The sequence below is a fragment of the Chelonia mydas genome, chromosome 3 (genome assembly GCF_015237465.2).
Source record: "Chelonia mydas isolate rCheMyd1 chromosome 3, rCheMyd1.pri.v2, whole genome shotgun sequence".
Classification (NCBI taxonomy): domain Eukaryota; kingdom Metazoa; phylum Chordata; order Testudines; family Cheloniidae; genus Chelonia; species Chelonia mydas.
Window position 1 is genome coordinate 191,491,727 of NC_057851.1, and position 19,429 is coordinate 191,511,155.

General features: G+C 43.9%; 2 protein-coding genes across 9 annotated transcripts in view; one reads left to right on the forward strand and one right to left on the reverse strand.

Moving 5' to 3' along the window:
- Positions 1-8,810, reverse strand: part of MACROD2 (mono-ADP ribosylhydrolase 2) — a 1,293,068-nt gene extending 1,284,258 nt beyond the window's left edge. Inside the window, exon 1 of one of the 3 annotated variants that reach the window (XM_043544021.1) lies at positions 8,484-8,810. In XM_043544021.1, coding sequence (XP_043399956.1) covers positions 8,484-8,529 — 46 coding nt within the window. In that variant the 5' untranslated portion in view covers positions 8,530-8,810. The remainder of the gene's footprint in view (positions 1-8,483) is intronic. The other 2 variants (XM_027828001.3, XM_037896105.2) reach the window with 2 other exon arrangements.
- A 26-nt stretch (positions 8,811-8,836) lies between these two features.
- SEL1L2 (SEL1L2 adaptor subunit of ERAD E3 ligase) overlaps positions 8,837-19,429 on the forward strand; it is a 79,345-nt gene continuing 68,752 nt past the window's right edge. For 2 of the 6 annotated variants that reach the window (XM_043544016.1, XM_043544017.1), the window contains exon 1: positions 9,015-10,177. In XM_043544016.1, coding sequence (XP_043399951.1) covers positions 10,120-10,177 — 58 coding nt within the window. In that variant the 5' untranslated portion in view covers positions 9,015-10,119. Of the gene's footprint in view, positions 8,984-9,007; positions 10,178-19,429 lie in introns of those variants that run through there. The other 4 variants (XM_043544019.1, XM_043544014.1, XM_043544015.1 and 1 more) reach the window with 4 other exon arrangements.

The following is a 19,429-nucleotide window of genomic DNA, read 5'->3' on the forward strand; positions in this document are numbered from 1 at the left end:
GTATCTGCTTTGACTTGATTTTCCCTCCCATTCAATATCAGAATCGGGCATGGAGATTACATGAGCACCTCTAAACAGTCTCCCCTGAATTCCTAGTTTAAAGCTCTTTTAATCAGATGTGCCAACCTCCATCCCAGAAGTCTATTTCCCCTGAGAATAGTCCTCTGTCCGAGGATGCCTCCCAGCGGTCAAACGTTCCAAAGCCCTCCTTCTAGCACCACTGCCTGTTGATCACCATCATCTTGTCTCTCTTTTGTTCTCCTCCATGTTTTAATCACTACAAGCAGAGTTTGTAATGTTTATACATTTTATTTTTAGTTATTATTTACTGGCATAAGCTGACAATAAAACCACTTAGAAAGTCAAAGCTTCTGCAATGCCTGGCACAAAAAAATTCAGCTTAACAGCAGAATCAGGTTGGGGAAGGGCAAAGGTGTTTGCTTGTTTTAACTCAAAAGCACACACAGCATAAAGAGTACCATAACATCTCTTCCCATAAAAATCATCACCCACCCCTACCTTCTCAGGGATAACAGCTGCATATTTTCAGGCACCAGACTCAAAGTAAAAACAAGAGGCATCCCTGACAGTATTGCCAAGGTGGTTTATACTTCGCAGTGGATGCCTTGCTGGCCGCTCATGGTGTTGAGCAAATATCTGCACCTCAGCCTCCAACTCATAAAACTTTCTCCCTTACTCTCACCAATATTGTGCAACAAACATGCAACTATGTTCGTAGGCTGATGTCATTTTGCAACATCTAACCTAGTCATAAGATAGTGCTATCTCACTTTCCAGTGGGCAAATGCACAGTCCACAGTTATTCTGCGACTACTAAGGCAACAGTAGAAAAGCTTCTTTCTTCTGTCCAAGTGCCCTGTAAATGGCTTCATTAGCTTGGGAAATAAAAAAAAATAAGCTCCATCTCCCAGGATGACCTGAGCAATCTCCACACCATTAATGTCCATGGGGAGTCTGCCCTCAGGATCACTGTGATTCATTAAGGTGAACGGGGGTGATTCTAAAAGATCCTAACATCAGGGACCTTTCCAGACCACCTTGCATTTATGTTTGTGAACCTGCTCTGGTGGACAATCAGGCCTTGGAGAAATAGCCCTTTCTCCACTTATGAACTCCAAAATCTGGTGCAGGAAACAAATGATGGGACCCAGGGGTCTAATACTATTCTGGAACGCCGTATGTGCAAAGACATCAATAATCTCCTAAGCGTTATAAAGCTTTGCAACCCAGCACAACAATACCTCCTGCATAATAGCACATAGCTGCATGAGAAAGGCCTCCCTCCCCCAACAGCCAATCTTCCCAAGCCAAATTGGTTCGATACAGACCAGTAACAGTCAGGGGTGGCCAGCTGCCTGAGGGCAATGGCAACTCATTTTCTTAATAAGCATGGGATTCCACATGGCAGCGTGCTCCCTCCACAGTTCCAAGTTCAGCACAGATTTCAAAAAATGGTTGCCTTCACCATCCTGAAATTCTGTCACCACTGCTGGTCATCCCAGGTCTGCAAAACACCACCACCACTAGATGCTTTCCCACCCATTCATTCTGTTTTCCCCTAGCCCAGAAACAACTCTGTACTGTGTTCCAGGAACAGCTCACGTAGTACCAGTTGCTTCGTATCCTCCTCCTCTTTCTCTCTCTCTGCTGCTGCAGATGTTGTAGCCACATCAGCTGCTCAGTGGTTGAAAGCCAAAGCCACCCAATGCTGAGAACTCAACCAAAGTGCAAGCAGTCTCTGTGTATTCATGATTGCCAGCACTGTGGCACAGAGCATTATTGCATCCAGGATGGCCGACAGAAATTCAACAAATGGTGCTAGCCCACCCAGAAAGAGAGTAATCACAGGACAGAGGGCAAGGAATCATGGGATTTTCAGAGTTTGACCCCCAACTCCCAGAATTCTACTGGCTTCCACTATGTATTCCACAATGCACTGCAAACAAAGTGCCAGAATAAATACAGTTCAGCAATGAAGCAAAGGACCATGGGATAACGCCTGAAATGCCAAACCGCACACACAAATCCCCTGTCACGTGTACACAATCATGTGCATTGAAACAAGACACAGTTATCTCATTTGCACACTATTACTGCAGATTACATATTGCGTACCAACTAGTACGCATCAACTCAGCACGAACTAAAATGCCTGTGTAGATAAGCCCTAAGATGTCCTCCGACTGGTAAGTTGATACACTGAACTACAAGTCTGACCTCCATTCTTTGGTTGCACACATCTTCCATTAGCTTCTTGATGGAGGTTTTAGGTGCAGAGGTCTGTATCCTACAACTGTCCAAAACAACAGCCCATTACTTAAATGGTTTGTAAAAAGCAAACAAGACCCAGAGATAGAAAGGCTAGTTGTGATGAGTACACTCACTGCTGGGGACGCTCCTTTGTGGGTGATGTGGAAATCAGCTCGCAACTGGATTAGCACCTCCTTCTGTCTCTCTCACCCTACAGCCCCTCCCGCTCTCCAGGACTCTGGGTGCTTTCTCTAGGACTCAGCCCTCCAACTATGTCACTGTATTGTCCCCCCTTTCAGGGTATCAAAATCTCACCAAACCAGCTGTCTGTATGGCACATTCAACAGTCCTGCACCACTTCCCAGTGACTGGTAGATGTATCTGGGTCCACCCGTTACTTCAGGTTCCATCCCAGAGGCCCTTACTCAGCAGCCAAGGACTACATGGTCTCAAACACTGCTGCTCTTTCCCTGAGCTTTTGCCTACCTTACCTTCCACTAACTTTCTTCCCTGCAACTCCTCTGGGTAAACCCCTTCATCAGGGACAGGATCCCACAGTTTTTGCTCCCCTTTGGGTTTCCTCCCACCCTCATCTCTGTGCCGAAAGAATGACTGCAGATTCTGCCCCTGCAGCCTTTTTCTGTGGCCAACTTCCTGGCTTTACACCTTACCCAGCTTCTCCCCCAGCTGAGCTTCATCAGTAATCACCACCTCCACCAGCATCAGATAAATCGTGACCACCACCTGGGATGTTAGATTCCTAACACCATCCCCTCCTTGTCATTTTCCATCCCCACCTCATTTATCCTCTTTCCTATTTTATTGAACAAAAGGCAAAAAGATAGCCTGGCTTAGAGAGACAAGATAATTCCACTATTTGCAACCCTGCTGTAGTAAACCTGTGACCAGAAAGGGAAGCTAAAAGTAATGTCTAAAAACAGCCTGCTGTTGGTAGCTGTTTTCCAAGTCTTGCAGTGACGGATAAACCCATGTGCTTTCCCTGTACTTCTCTCACAGCTAGGTCGCAAGCAAGAGAGCATCAGAGACAAAAGCCACATTTCCTATTTTTGCTATTATTCATATGGGAAATCATTTTGTTTTGTCTTAAAAGAAACAGGATTGGATTTATAACATCCTCACCTTAAAAAACGGACAATTCATACAATCTAAAGAGATAATCAAAACAGGGGTTTTCCCTTATTTAAAAAAAGGGATCTATACAGCTAAGGGAAGAGGGCAATTATTAAAATGAAAGCATTACTTCTTTAAGTTTCAAATGCTTTAATTGTTTTCCTTCTTTTTCTGTGGGTTTAACAACAGACCGAGAATGTTTTTAGCGGTGATTGTAACAACTGTAATAAGTCAGCTGTAACGTGACGCAAAACCCCAGACTACACTTAACTGTTAAAATCTTTGTTATCCATTTAGTGTTGTATTAATATATTATCCTGAGATGCCCACTTATCACCACAATATGCATTAGAAACACAGATTAGACCTTTGGTCCTCTCAGGATCCAGTGTTCTGTTGATCTCTATTAATATCAGGCCCACATCCATCTTAGGTTCCTACACTAGTATTCATGACATATTAACTGAGGATTCTGAAAGGCACGCATGACAACAAAGGGGAGGGGGCCCGAAGTGCCATCCCAGGTTCCTGAGTTTTAAAAACTTCAGTGGGTCTGCTCCATCCAAATGAAAAGGAAGGGCTGCAGCTGCTATTCCAACCCATATGCCAAAGTCATATGGGTGACAGGAAAGGCAGATGATGAAATCTCAACCTCTGTGTATTCTATTAGCATAATAAATCCCAGTTTTGTGGGGGAAGCCACTTCATCTATATAAAATGTTATAATAAGATTGTTTAACCCCCTTTCTTCTTATTGCATTATATAAATTCTCTCTTCCATAAAAAGAAAGTGGCACAATACCGTGGAGCACACCAGTACTCTTGTATTTAAGTCTAGCCTCTGGCAGTCATTTTCCATATAAGCATAATTTGGGTATAGTAACAAGTGAACTACGTAACACAAATTAAGTTTATCTAGAAGCATTTAATTCACTTTCACATACAAGTATGTTTAACATTATCTGAAGCAGCCAAATGTTTTTTCCTTCTTGAGATCTTAGTCCAATATCATATCTGCTGCTCTTAGTCAAGGCCCAGGACTAGACAGACATGGGGAAGGAGTTACTCTCCATCTAAAAATTGTATTTTCAGATCATGTTTGAGGCACATTGATTCAGCAGGATGGAGAGGCTGCTGCTCAGATAGAAATTTCTATCACCTGAAAGATACCAGTGTTTAAGTAGAATTTACAAAACTGTGAAGTCCAATAATCAAAGTTTGACTTCTCAGTATAAAAGGAGACTCCCTCTTATGCTAAAGATTTTTACATTGCAAAACATTTTTAAACCAACTTAACCTGGAGGATTGGAAAAAATACATAATCATTGTGTACCTTAATTGGACCCTTAGAAATAAAATAAATCAATGTCATTAGATTATTATTCAATAAAATTTCAATGTAATTCAATTGTTTAATCCTCGAGAACACAGAATACAAATATTTCACGTGTGCTACAGGTACTACTGAAAGATGAACCTGAAACTGCAGAGATCAATTGGTACTATAGACACACTCAAAACTTCAGAGCTGCAGGACAGACACGCAAACAGACTTCTACTGAATTTTAGTGAAAAGGGTACAAGTCAATTTGTTGCCTTTAAGGAACAAAATTCTTCTATATCTTTATTACTTGCAGGGCTTGAAACTTACTCGTGTGGAGCAGCGTAGTCCTAAACTATCAGTTTCTGTTAAAATTAAGCTCTCAGAAAAGTCTCTAATATCCACAGCTGTAAATATCACCTTTCAAATGTGAATCAATGAAGTGTTATTTTCCTTAGTTTGCAGAGAGTCGGCTCCTGTGTGAAATTGTAAGATCCAGGTAAAGAGTGAAACAGAAAGAAAACGGTCAATTTCACACTGCTGCAGCTTGCGAATGCATACCAGCCACAGACAGGCACTGCAGGTATTCACCTGGTAGGAAGACAACCAGGCGAAAAAAAGAATCCAGAAGCTAGGCATCTACAATACAGACATTGCAATACTGACATTTAGTAATCAAATGAGAGACAGGGTGGATGAGGTAACATCTTTTATTGGACCAATTTCTGTTACCGAAGGAAACAAGCTTTCGAGCTCCACAGAGCTCTTCTTCAGGTATGCAAGCTCAAAAGCTTGTCTCTTTCATCAACTCACCCACCCAGTCTCTCTCATATCCTCATATTCCAGGACCAACACAGCTACAAAAAGAGAGAGAGATATTAATCAAGGCTTAAGGACATTTACTAAACATTAATGGACAGTCTCAACAGAAATGATGAAGTAGGAGCATCCCTCACCACCAAATCCCAGATATACAGTACACCCTTGATGAGAAGCTCCCCTGACAAATGCCAGAGGTAGAAAGGTGCTGAGATTCCTATTAGAATGCTGCTCATGCTTAGGAATCTTCTATCAACTTTGGTACAGTAATTGCCTGCAAATGTGAAGCCCCTATTTCTTTTCTGTTGGATGGGAGAAAGCATTCACAGTTTTAAGTTTTATAAACCTCTCCCCTCCTCACATGCCCCTAAGTAAACCAAGTGCGTTCCATTAACATTTCTGCAGGAAGTTAGTATTGCTTGATAATATATTTAAGATACTGAATATTCATCAATAGACGGGAGCTCAAAATTAAGAGTGCCCATCACAATTTGACTGTCATTTTATCCACTGCAAGTAGGAACAATAGCATCAGGCATGTAAGATAAAAATCTCAGCTCAGGAAAGTAGTTTTTGCCTGTAGAGCCCATGCCACATAAATAACTTCTTGTACATTTAAGTGAAACATAAAAAGTTGGGCTAGCCTCAGGCAGATTGATTATGTATTTGTTTTGCTCTTCTCCCCGCCTCCCCCCCCCCATGGAGTTATGTTTAGACTTAAGTCTTCTCTCTCAAGTAGCAGCTGTCTGTTATGTTCATGCCGCATCTAGCACAACAAGGCCCTGGCCTCCATGTACCACCTTACTGATAATAAATTATAGGAATCCTATGGTAGAAGAAACAGCAACAACAAAATATGAGAAAGAGAACAATATTTTACATTGTCAGTCATACTTGTCTGCTGTTTAAGAGTGTAGTTTTTCATTTTATATGAACACTAAATAGAAGGTCAACATGAGTGTTTCCAGGATAAACCACTGAACTAATTTATATTAGAGGATATTGGTAACAGGATTTTGTACTATTTCTATTATTCTGTGTATGTTTGGATTGTCTTCAAAACAGTCAATACAGTAAGACCAAAATTGCAAGATCAGCTTGATGGCTATTCAGTGTTTGTGGACAAGTTGCTCTTTTTCCAATTAAGAAGGGGGAAAAAAAACTCTCCTATGAGATGGATGACAGAGTTTTGAAGGTAGGATCCAGTTCTAAAAGTCAGTTCCCTTACTAAAAGGGAAACATTTTTCACAGGAGGGAGCTCAGCTGTTTTCTACAATGAAGATTTCACTTAGCTGCTATTGCAAGGTTCATGCCAAGAAGATCAATAAGTTTTATTTAAGCTACTATCCATGTTCAATAGTTAAACACAACAATAAAAAGTCATGCAAGTTAAAGTGGTGGAGTTACGTTTGGATTAAACACTTCATTTAGTATCTTATATAATTTTATTTCTCACCTACCTGAAACATACCAATCTTTCATATGACTAACTTTATAGCAGTAGAATCAGTTTTAGTTTTATCTTTTTACATACATTGTATGGAATGTTTACTTTTTCTACCGAGTAGTTTGTAGAGGAAATATTTCACCTATATTTTTCCAATTTAACACCTTTTTCTCTTCTTCCATTTTAAATGGCCTCGGAATCAAAACTAGCATTTGATAAAAATAAGTTTGTGAGATTTAAACTTATATTTGGTTTCAAAATGCTTCCTTCAGTTAGAGCCATTTTTAAGTGTTTAGTTTGCCATTTAGTATTCCTCTCTTTTCCCTCCAACCTCCCCCACCTACTTTAAAAAAAAATTATTGCGCTTTTGGGCACTTGAACTTGTTTCAGATTTCTCTCTCTATTCTATGTCTGTTTTGTGATAAGTAGCATTGCAGATGTGTTTTCCTGCCTAGATCTAGAAAATAAAAGGGGTAAGGGTAGCAAGAAACACTCTACTTTTATTCATGTTTTTCCCCCAGTAGCACAGAGTTATCTGACATGTCATCCCTATGTAAAAAAACCAAGAAAACAAGTTTTGTTGTAAACACACAAAATACAAATATTTGTTTATGCTGATTAGCATAGCTTCTTTGGAGAAAGATCAGGTTTGAATAAGGGTCTAAGAAGGGAGAGAATCCACAGTCATGTAAAGGAAAAGAGAGGGACAGAGAGAATGCAAGGAAAAGGAGAAGTCACATAAAAGAAAAGGGTGATTGTTTTAGAAAGATAGCCAAAATATATCAAAGAAAAGAAAGGAGGCTCATGGCTAGACTGACACACACAGGGGTGGCTGGTGAAGAGAAACACTGGGAGTAAAGACACATACCCCAGAGAAAGGTGCAGCACAGAGAAAAGTGGAGGGGGGAATGACCCATAAACAGGGGTACTGGAACAATGTTTATAGTGGGGGTGCTGCTGATGGAAACCATGTATTGTTGTTACTACTTCAAGCCAGGGGGGTGGGGAAGCATCCCCAGCACCCCTAGTTCCAGCACCACTACCCACACATGGTGGAAGAGGATAGAGAAATTCAAGGCATAAGAGCAACTAGGGAGCTCACACCTCAGAGCCACGGAGGCAGGGGGTAGCTCAAAACCCAGGAGAACCATTCACCGAGTACAGCAAGGCGGGGTTGAGACCCTGTCCCACCGAGATAGCAGCAGGGGGACGGGGGAGGAGGAGACGAAGGGCCACTCTGCCCCCCCGCAAGAAGGATCGTGGGGCCAGAGGACCTACCAGCTGCCCTACTGGGGCGGGGGGAGGGTTACGCTGCCCAGCAGGAGGACAAGGGGGTCGGCACCTTGGCCCACTAGGCAAGGGGGACAGGACAAGAGGTAGGGCTGAGGGGAAGCGAGTACCCCCGGCACCGGGCGGGCAGGGAGAGGGGCTCCCCACCCGGCGGGGAGATGGGGTGCCCTGCCCGGCGGAGACCGGGCTGCGGGGGGCTGGTACCTTTCTCCTCCTTCCAGAGCTTTTTCCGCTTGTTGCTGGGGTACATGGTGCTGTGGCTGGCGGCGGCTTTGAGCTGCACGTTCCCCAGGCTCACCGGAGGTGGGAGGGTGGAGGGGGGGGAGTCGCTGACCCGGCGGCCGTCCCTTACGTCCCCCTGCACGGCTCGCTCCTGCCCAGCGGCTCACAGCGCCTGTCAACTGGGTCACGCCTCGCTCGAACCCGACACCCCCGCAGCGCCCGCCTCCCTCCCCGCGGCCCATTGGCTCCGGCAGCCGCCGCTCATCAGCCCCCGCCCCACCGGGCCGCTCACAGCACACGGGCTCCGGCGCCGCGGCCGAGGGGAGGGGCCTTAAAGGGACAGGCCGGGGGCAGCGCCGGGCACACGAGTGAGCTCAGGCCATGGTGGACTCTCTCGCCGCGGGGTGATTCCCTCCTTGCGGGCAAGGCGTATGGGAGCCGGGCGACTCTGAGGCGTCCCCATCCATCCGGAGGGGATCGGGGTGGATCCCCTCTCTGTGTGTGTGGTGGGGGAGGGAAACACTTGGGTGGCTCCCTCCATGGGGGAGCGGTAGGGAGGTGCCTCTTCTTTCCAGGGGAGGACAAGGGAGATGCCCTCCCTTTCCCCAAGCGCCCTTCTTTATAGGGGGGCTCCTTTGCTGCCCGTAAGGGGTGGGGGTCGCTTGGCTGCGATGTGGGGGTGCCCCCGGAGTACAGTCTCCCCGGCCCCCGGGGGAGAGGCTTCTCTGCCCAGCTGTTTTGTGACGAATCTCCTTCCTCCCCCATTCGGCGGCACATCTCAGCCCTTTCTCCCCCCACCCCAGCCCGCGGCCGCCTGTGCTTAGGTGCGACACGTTGCCCACAGGCGGGAGGAGATGCCGTGTAACATCCTTCCCTGGCCTGTTGCTGCGGCCCCCGGTGTGGCTGTGAGATGGGAGGATCCTGCCTCTCCTTCGCTGAGTCGCGCTCGCGTGCCAAGGGCCCGAGTGCAGCTTGTCCCTGCCCGCCGAGGAGGAGGAGGGCGGGAAGAGGCCACAGCAATTGACACACACCCGAGCCCGACGGGAAGCAGCTCTGTGTCGAGAGCGAGCAGGCTGGGCTCTGGGAGGAGGGGGTCCGACCCAAAACACAGCGGGGTTACGGATTGCGGCTTCCACCCAACCACCCCACCCGCTGCTGCCCGGCTCCTCCCCTCGCAGGGCAAGGGGCGTCCTGCAGGCAGCTCCCTGGCACCCCCCCGCTCCGGTGCCTGCCCGCCCTCAGCCCCTGCGGTTAGAACGCGTGAACTGACACTTCACTTCCGGGTGGAAGGTCAGACGGGACGGAAGGCGGGGATTGGCCGCTCGTTGGCAAACGGTTGCTAGGTAACCGCTTCAGGGCCAAGCCTGAGCTACGGACGGGCAGGCGCCCGTTTAGCCCGCAGAGGGGGAGTGGATGAGCTTGGCCCTTTGAGGTGGCCGCGGCCGTCAGTGCCTGCTGCCCGGGAAGTGGGGCCTGTCCCTGCCCGGGGTGTGTGGAAGAGGGGCCTGGGGGAGCCCGTCCCTGCCCTGAAGCTGGGGTCGGGGGCAGGTGGAGGTTGCGGCCCCTGCCCCATGTGCGGGCGCTGCGGGAGCGTTACAGCAGGCGGAGCTGCTCTGCGATGAAGGCTGTGAGCGTGGCGCTGCTGCTGCTGCTGGCTCTCCTGGTCTCGGTGCACAGTAGGTATCTGACACTGCACTACAGCCGCTCTCCCGTCCTTGGAGCCGGGGTGAGCAAGCGACTGGATGTGCGAAAACAAGTAGGCACTTCCAAAATGACTCATGATTTTTGGTGCCTCACACCTGGGTGCCCAACCTCCGGCACCACTCAAGGGTTTGGTTTTCCTGAGGGCACCTACTGTTCAGCCCTTGTGAAAAATCAAGCCTCTTCTCTCCCGTTGGGCACCTACCATCGCTTTTGAAAATTTCGAGTTTGAAAATACACTTCGCGGTTGGTTAGATTTCTGGTTCTTGTGCACGGGGACTGTAGTTTCCTACCCTGTGTCATCATTACTGGTAATTAAAATTTGTGACATTAGTAGTTTAAGATTATTTCACTGTCATCACTTTAATAATAATGTGGTGCCTAACCATCCAAGAATGATGCCACCTTCAGAATTTGTCCTACCAAACCCTTTGCAGCCACTGCAAAACAATAGAATGACAGTTGTAGCAGTATATTATTATTATGGGACATTATAATCTTGCATTAGCATGTTACACATAATCCAACCTAATCCTCTGTTAGAGCTGCTTCCCTTTGTGACATTTGACTTCAGAAATCAGTATTTCATTGGGGAAAAAAGCAAGACGTACAACTATTACTCTCTTTGCACTGCATTGCGCAGGTTGTAGGTTACAAATTAGTTTGAGCAATGTCAAATTTAAAGTTTTGTTATCACACAATTAAGATTTTGATGTTTGGAACAAGTGCAGTTATTTCATATTTTAAAATAAAATCCTTGCTCTTTGTGTCTGGGCACCTTGGACCCAACTTTTAGATTTTAAAAGAGATTTTTATCATGATCTAAAACTGAGAATTTTTTTAATTTAAAACCTACACTGGACTGTAAACTTAAATACACCCACACACACACACACACTCCCCTGTACCATTTGCAGCCCCCCATTGCAGCATTGTATTAGTTCATGAGACAAAATATGAGTATAAAGTATGTGAAGAAAAAAGTGAAACTTTCTACCTGACTTTCCAAGCTGAGAGAAATGAAAAAACAAAACAACTAGGAAGCAGGCTATATAATATTGTAGTTTTAAAAAATATTTTGGTCAGTCAGTCTGTTGTGTTATTATTGTAGTATGGAAATTTGTTATTTTAAAATACTGATTTTAACCTCTAACTCAGAAATAATTTTGAAAAGTGTAATTTAGCCATAATAAATAGGTTGTACATAAGTTGTTTACTCTTTCAGTTTCCCATCTTGGGTGCAGTAGATTAAGTGAAACATACAGTTTGTAGGTTTCAGACTGGTAGCCATGTTAGTCTGAGTCAGCAAAAACAATGAGGAATACTTGTGGGCACCTTAGAGACTAACATTTATTTGGGCATAAGATTTCGTGGGCTAAAACCCACTGCATCAGATGCATTGAGAGGAAAATACAGTAAGGATATATATAGCAGTACATGAAAAGATAGGAGTTGCCTTACCAAATTGGGGGTCAGTTCTAACGAGACAATTCAATTAAAGTGGGCTATTATCAACAGGATGAAAAACCACTTTTGTAATGGTAATCAGGGTGGCTCATTTCAAACAGTTGGCAAGATTACCACTACAAAAGTGGTTTTTCGTCCTGTTGATAATAGCCCACTTTAATTGAATTGTCTTGTTAGAACAGACCCCCAATTTGGAAAGGCAACTCCCATCTTTTCATGTACTGTTATATATCCTCCTACTGTATTTTCCACTCCATGCATCTGATGAAGTGGGTTTTAGCCCACGAAAGCTTATGCCCAAATAAATTTGTTAGTCCCTAAGGTGCCACAAGTACTCCTGTTTATACAGTTTGTAGTTACTTTCAGATCAGTTTCACTTTCTAGTGCCTATACTTAACAGTGCGGCCTGCTTAGGATGCAACCACTGCAGAGAAATATTTAAATCTAAACACACTAAAAATTTTGTTTCAATTACTTTTATAACAGTAAGGCAAAAATAACACCTCAATTAAAACTGCCTAGATAAACCTCTGCATCCACAGAGAGCCCAACTTACTTCATTTGTACTGTGCTTGGGCGTAAGGTTCCACCTTCATGGATCACATTGGATGATCAAGGCCTATAATTTTGATCCCACAATGAGATGGGTAAAGGTGGATGCTTGTGTAGAGCTCCATGGAAGCCAAAGGGGCTATACATGCAGACTCAGTTGCAGGGTTAGGGCCTTAATTACCAAAATAAAATTTATAAATAAAACCTACATTTTAGGACAAACAATTTGACACTGTCACTTTAAAATGAGAATGCATATCTGTCAAATACATATATTTAGGTCTAATCCTACAAACACTTATGCATATAAGTAACTTTACTCATTTGAGCAAAATTACTTATTTGCATAAGTTTTTACATGATCAGGCTTCTCAATAGTGAAACATTCCGTCAGTCTTGAACAACCTAAAAGGTCATGAACAATTTAGCGAATTTGGACTTTTCCTCTTTTTAAATAATTCATCCAAAAATTGTTGAATGTTGTGACAATCTTTATTTTCCCATTTACTTTTAAACTGCAAACATGTAGTCTAAGAAGGACAAATGCAGAAATAAATCACAAAGAAAATATTTTAATGGTATCAAGTCCTGTTATAAATTCTTCAAAAATGAGCATTATGAGATACTTAAGTGCAGGAAAAAATTGGACATCTCTGTAAGAGGTATAAAATGAATAATTTGCATGTGTGAAAGTGTGCAAAATGTGTCTTTAAAAACTAAAACTCACATGTTGAAAAACAAAGCTTGACAAGATATTGATAGGGAGCAAAAATGTATCAGGTTGCAAAATCTGAATCAAATTTCTTTGGCTACATGTAGCAAATTCTGGTTTTTATTATTACACTGTTACAGTAACAAAAGACTGCATAATCCTAGTAAAAATACAGTTTATCTTCAATTAAACAAGTGTAACAGAAAATACTGAGGTCTTAAAATGCAGAGAAAAAAATCACATGATCAAGCTAATAACTTACTGTGTTAATTTATGACTTATTTTAGAGATATAATGAAAAATGGATTCCCCCCTCCCCTCCCATACTGATTACTTTTTAATCTCCAGACGGCTCTCATTATCAAGTCTTTGTTATAAAATGTTGCAAAAATGACTGTGGGCCTGCTGCAGAGGTGACCGAAGTCTATGGAATACTGACCTTCACAGGGCTTTGGATCAGACACTGTAATCGTTCTAGTTAGTTAAAGAGAAGGTTGTTTGTTGGGTTTGGGGGGGCGGGGTGTTTAATATACAATATGCCTGCAGTATGTTTAAAACAGGTTATTTGCAATCAAAACTAAAAGTTGAATCTTTAACTGATAGGTCCTCAATGTCAATCAATTTAGGAATACCCAAATACTGAATATTTGTAGTTTTTAAAAAGTTTTTCTTAAGGTCTAGCTTATGGTGGACAAGCACATCATTGCCTTTCACAAGTGCTCCACTTAGTACTTATAGTGCTACATGTCTGTACAGAAGTATCCTTGATCTGATCAGACTCACTGATATTTTTTTCTTTAAAAATACTGGTTTGATACAAGATGTTGGAAGGGAGTATTCACAGGTTATCTTCAACCATATTGTAACAAAACAAGATTTCTCTATGCCAACATAAATTTTAATGCTCAAATTACATTAAGCACACAGTATCCAGATTTGCAGCTTTTAAAATCGTGATTGCTGTTACATCTGCATGCAGCCAATACATCATGTGTTTTTCAACTTCTACAGAAGTTTACCTTTTTTTCCCCCCTGAAGAAAAATTACTTTAATGCCTGTGGGATCTAATTGCACAATTTTAGTAATTTTGCTAAAGACTATTTGGCTCATCCTTTCTTTCCTACATAGGGGCATTTTAAACTAACATTTTCAGTTTCTTTATTTTGTGTATTTGACAGTACTTTGCACAAAATTTCCTTTTGTTTGTATGAATATTTCCACCCAGCAGCAGGGAAGAGAAAAACATTTTGAAAATAAAACAAAACACAAAACACTGAAATTGGCTATGAGACTCAAGTGTAGTACCTGAAAATACTTTTAACTCATGTTCTTTTTAATCTAACTAGATTCAAGTTGATGGTTTCCTTTTAAATCTGCATTTATAATTAAAAATATAGTAATCAGTTAGCACCTATCAAAATCTCTCTCTCTCTATTATTGTTCTCCATGGTTGCTGACTGTTACAGCCATAACAAGGGGCCTCAGCTTCATCTGACTGGTGCCCCTTAGTTTGTTCCCAGTGAGGTCCGTGTTTGGAGCCTCACCTTCCTTTGAGCCTGTCAGCCCCTCAGTTCCTAGGCTTTTCATGTTTTCCAGTTGCCTAGATGTTTGGAGGCAGCCTGGTGCAGGGTTTTCAGCACCTTGCTACCCAGGCCTTTCTGCCTCCCCTTCTTTCTCTGCACTCTTGCCTTTACAGCAGGCCCTATTTCTTTTATTGGTTGCAGCAGTGGGTGCCTGCCTTCACGACTGGAAGCTCCAAGCTGCTTGCTTGTAAACAGGAGGGACTCTCCTCCCCCTTCTATGTTCAATATGGGGCTTGGTGGACCCCATTACATATCTTCCTCACAAGACTGAAGCCCTACCTTGGCTAGCATAGGCTACCTCCCTGGACAGAAAAAATGGTGTTGTGAGGCAAGGTTCCTGCTCAGTGCTGTATCTGAAAGGTATATGGTTGTAGCAACAAGTACCATCTCATGTCTGGTTTGTTTCTTTCATCACATTCAGCCAACATAAGGGAGCATGATCAGTAACTAGTGTGAACTTGTTTCCTAGGAGGTAGTAGTACCACAGGCTCTTGATTGCCCATTTGGCAGCCAAGCACTCTTTTTCTATCACTAAGTACACTTTCCCACAGGGGGAAGAGTTTCCAGCTGATAAATGGTCACTAATTATGTGTTCCTCGTTTTCTGGATGCCCAACTTGAGACCTAGGACTTGATTTGCAATGCTGAGCATTCACAGCTGCAGCTGAACTCTGTGGAGCTGTGCCTTGAACATATAAGTGCTATATAATACCAAGTACCCTGAAAAATCAGGTCCTAGATGTATTATATTGGGCACCCAAATTAGTGGAAACTTTATCTTAATCTCTGTGCCACAGCTTCCCATCTGTAAAATGGAGATGGTACCACCCCCTCACCTCAGAGGGGTATTGTGAAAATAAATTCTTTAAAACTTGTGAAGCATTCAGATGGTATAGTAATAAGTGTCATACAAAAGCCCATAAGGAAATTAATAATTCTATCTTTAGAGCAGGGTTTGAATAGCATGTAGGAAATAACATGGGCTGCACACTGAATTATGAAGACAAAACAAAATACTGAAAAACTCATTAAGTGAGCACTATCTAGTCTGTGCACTGAATAAGGTAGAAGTTACATATTGCCGCTCTGACAGGGTTAGTTACCATCCTTTGAACCAACATGCATAAGGTAATCACAACATCTCTATCCATCATCTTTAGGAGGGGTCAGTGTGTCCTTGTATCATCTTTGGGGAGTGTGTTTACACCATAACTTTGTATTGGGGTGTTTGGGTTTATGTGAATACTTAGTTCATGTATCGGATAGTGAACCTACAGGCATCTGCTTTGTAACAGGGCCTGACTTTCTCATAGCCTGACTCTTGCTAACTTTGCTTTATATCAGTAGGGCCTGACTTTTTAGTTCAGGCCTTACACCAGGCCTCATATCTCAGGCTCTCTTTCTACTACAGAAGGGTCTTCAGGATTGAATGTGGAAATGTTTCATTCTCCATTGCAGTACTTCTCTTAGAGATCAAGACCTCCTGAGCATCGCCATCAGTACTGGGATCGGTAATGCCCCCACAGCAGGGACAATGCCTCCTGGCCTACCTCCTGTTGGCCACCAATGGTGTAGTCCAGAGTGGCCTCCTTGGAATCTCTAGAAGTTTCTTCATTGGGCCAGGTCCTGATCATCCACTCAGTCCAGGGTATGTTCACCTGTTTCTCCAGTGATCTCTCCACCTGGGTCACCTGTGCTACAACTGAAGGCTGAGGGAGCTCCCTTTGATCTGGTGCAACTGAACCCTTAAGTTCAGTTAAACGTGCTACCACAAGAGATTGTGGTGGTTCCACTTCCCTCTTCACCAGACAATGCTATGGTGTGCAAGTCCTCATCTCTGGTACTGGAGGATTTTCAGTCATATCATGACCTCCTGAGATGAATATCATCATTTGGTATTCAGGGTAAGTTTGTTCTGAAGAACACCATTAAGTGAGGATAAATTCTGTCATGTAGGTCACAGATTCCATGATTTTCTAGGACCTCCATGACTTCTTTGGCTTCAGCCAGCTGCAGCAGCAGAGCTGGAGCAGATGTCAGTGCCCACCCAGGAACGGCAGTGGGATTAGAGCAGCAGCTGCCAGCAGCCCTTGGGGCCTCTGGAGCAGCGGGCTGATGGTCATCCCTGGTGCCCCTGGAGCAGCAGCCCCAGGGCTGGGTCAGCCTGTGGGGCAGGAGCAGTGGCAGTGAGCCCCCACCACAGAAGCAGCACCAGGGCTGGAGCAGCTGCCAGGGAGCAGCCCCCAGCAAGGCTCAGCCCCTGGCAGGGCTCCGACTGATAGCCTTCCTCCCGTGGGTATTTTTAGTGAAAGTCATTGAAAGGTCATGGGCTTCCTTGAATTTTTGTTTATTGCCCATGACCTGTGTCATAAATATACAGGGAAGGGTAAACACCTTTAAAATCCCTCCTGGCCAGAGGAAAAACCCTTTCACCTGTAAAGGGTTAAGAAGCTAGGATAACCTTGCTGGCACCTGACAAATGACCAATAAGGAGACAAGAGACTTTCAAAGCTGGAGGGGGGGGGAGAGAAACAAAGGTTCTCTGTCTGTGTGTTTTTTGCCAGGAACAGAAAAGGAATGGAGTCTTAGAACTTAGTAAGTAATCTAGCTAGGTATGCGTTAGAATAAGTTGTGCTGAATGGAATGTATATTCCTGTTTTTGTGTCTTTTTGTAACTTAAGATTTTGCCTAGAGGGATTCTCTATGTTTTGAATCCAATTACCCTGTAAGATATTTACCATCCTGATTTTACAGAGGTGATTCTTTTACTTTTTCTTCAATTAAAATTCTTTTAAGAACCTAATTGCTTTTTTTGTTGTTCTTAAGATCCAAGGGTTTTGCTCTGTGTTCACCTATGCAAATTGGTGAGGATTTTTATCAAGCCTTCCCCAGGAAAGGGGGTGTAGGGTTTGGGGAGGATTTTTTTGGGGGGAGGGGGAAGACGTTTCCAAGCAGGCTCTTTCCCTGTTATATATTTGTTAGACGCTTGGTGGTGGCAAAAAAAGAGTCCAAGGGTAAAAGGTAAAATAGTTTGTACCTTGGGGAAGTTTTAACCTAAGCTGGTAAAAATAAGCTTAGGGGGGTTTTTATGCAGGTCCCCACATCTGTACCCTAGAGTTCAGAGTGGGGAAGGAACCTCGACAACCTGTCCTTGACATTCACTAAACATCCAGTGACAAAAGTCTTAACCCTGCCTATACGTTAGTGGATATTCTTCAATCCTCAGCTCTTGAGAGAATCACTCTCCCTATAAATGAAGTGATATTGGAACCTCCCAAATCTCTGTGGAATACTCTAGTGTCGATAAGCATACCGACAAGAGATATGTCCTCATACAATGTTAGGCACCTTTTAATTCCCTGGTTGTGACTGTGGCAAAATGAGAGTGTGGCACGGGGAGGTATAAGTCTACTCCTAAAATCTAAAATGAGACATTTGATGGGAGCGAGGGTGGCAGTGTATTCAACCGCCTCAGGGCAAGTGTGCATTGCCAACCAGCAAACATTATTGTTTAAATAGGACTTTGTAAATTGTGACACAACGTTTTCAGCACTTCCAGGGAAGAATTTCAGGCATTTATTGCAGAGGACCATTTGGTGGCCAAGACTTTTTTTTTTTTTTTTTTTAAATATAAACACAGTCAGCACTGGACATGACAAATGCTTTGTTCAGACTTACAGCTTCACCTGTGATGAGGAGAAGGGCCTTATGGCTACAGAACTCCAGCATAGCTTCTGAAGTTCAGGCCATAGAGTGCTTACCATTTGATGGTAGTTCCCCCCCCTGCCCCCGAGAAAACTGATGTGACTTTTTTGACAAAGGGGGATTTTTTCTTAATATTTTGCATGAATACTGTGTGTACCTCAGTTTCCCTTATGTCCTGCATGATTAACTAGGTGGTTGGAAAGGGTGGTTTATTCTTTGTAGTGATCCAGGTGATTGACACCTGGCTGTCTGGGGCTTCATGCCCATGACAAACCCAAGAGACAATGGCCCAGACATTTGGTGCCTAGCAACTAACTACCCAGACTGCCAACCCCTCTCCAGGAAACCAGCCAGGTTTGGCCAGCAGGAGGGTGCGGGGGGAGGGGAAAAAGCTAAGGAGGATGACGAGGTGACCTGTTTATCTTGGGAATCAGAACAAAGGATGGAAGAGGGGCCCTTTGGATGTGATATAGTATGGGTTGCTGGAAGCAAGATTCTCTTCGGGACTGGAGACAAAGAGGGGACTCTGGGCTCAGGACTGACCCAGGTGGACTATGCTATAGCTTTCTATTCTTGATGCTGTGTTCCAGACATCTAATAAACCCTTCTGTTTTTACAACACTGTCTGAAAGTCACTCCAGTCTAAAGAGGTTGATGGTGCATTGCTCCCTTTGGGTATACAAGTCTCCCTCAAGTGGCCAATTTAAGTGTGAAATGGGTGCTGAATGCTCCAAAGTTTGTACCTAGGAGGCAGTGAAGCCAAGGGGCTTGCTCCAGTGAAAGAACTGGACCATAAGGGGGTTAACACTCTAAAGGGGTCCTCTCAGACACTGTTCCAGAGCCATGCGAGAGCACCAGACCTGTGGATGTGACAACGTTACATTTTTAACGACTGAGATACTTTACCATCTTTGGGGGTTTACACCCAGGCCACAAAGATATTATTTTGTGGGTCAGCAACACCATCAGCAGCATTGCTCTCAGCAATACTTTTGCTAGTCATCCTACCATGCTAGGCAGCAATTCTTCTCCAGAAAAGGAGAAATCACGGAGAAGATCTTCTGGGTCTAGTTTTACCCAACCAGCCTATAGTTCATCTTTGGGGAGGCAGCATATTGGTCTTTCATATCAAGAGCAACATGCCAATTGTAAACGTTTCAACCAAGTCTCAATTTGGGGACAGGCAGTCTTGCTTCTACAGTGCTTGGG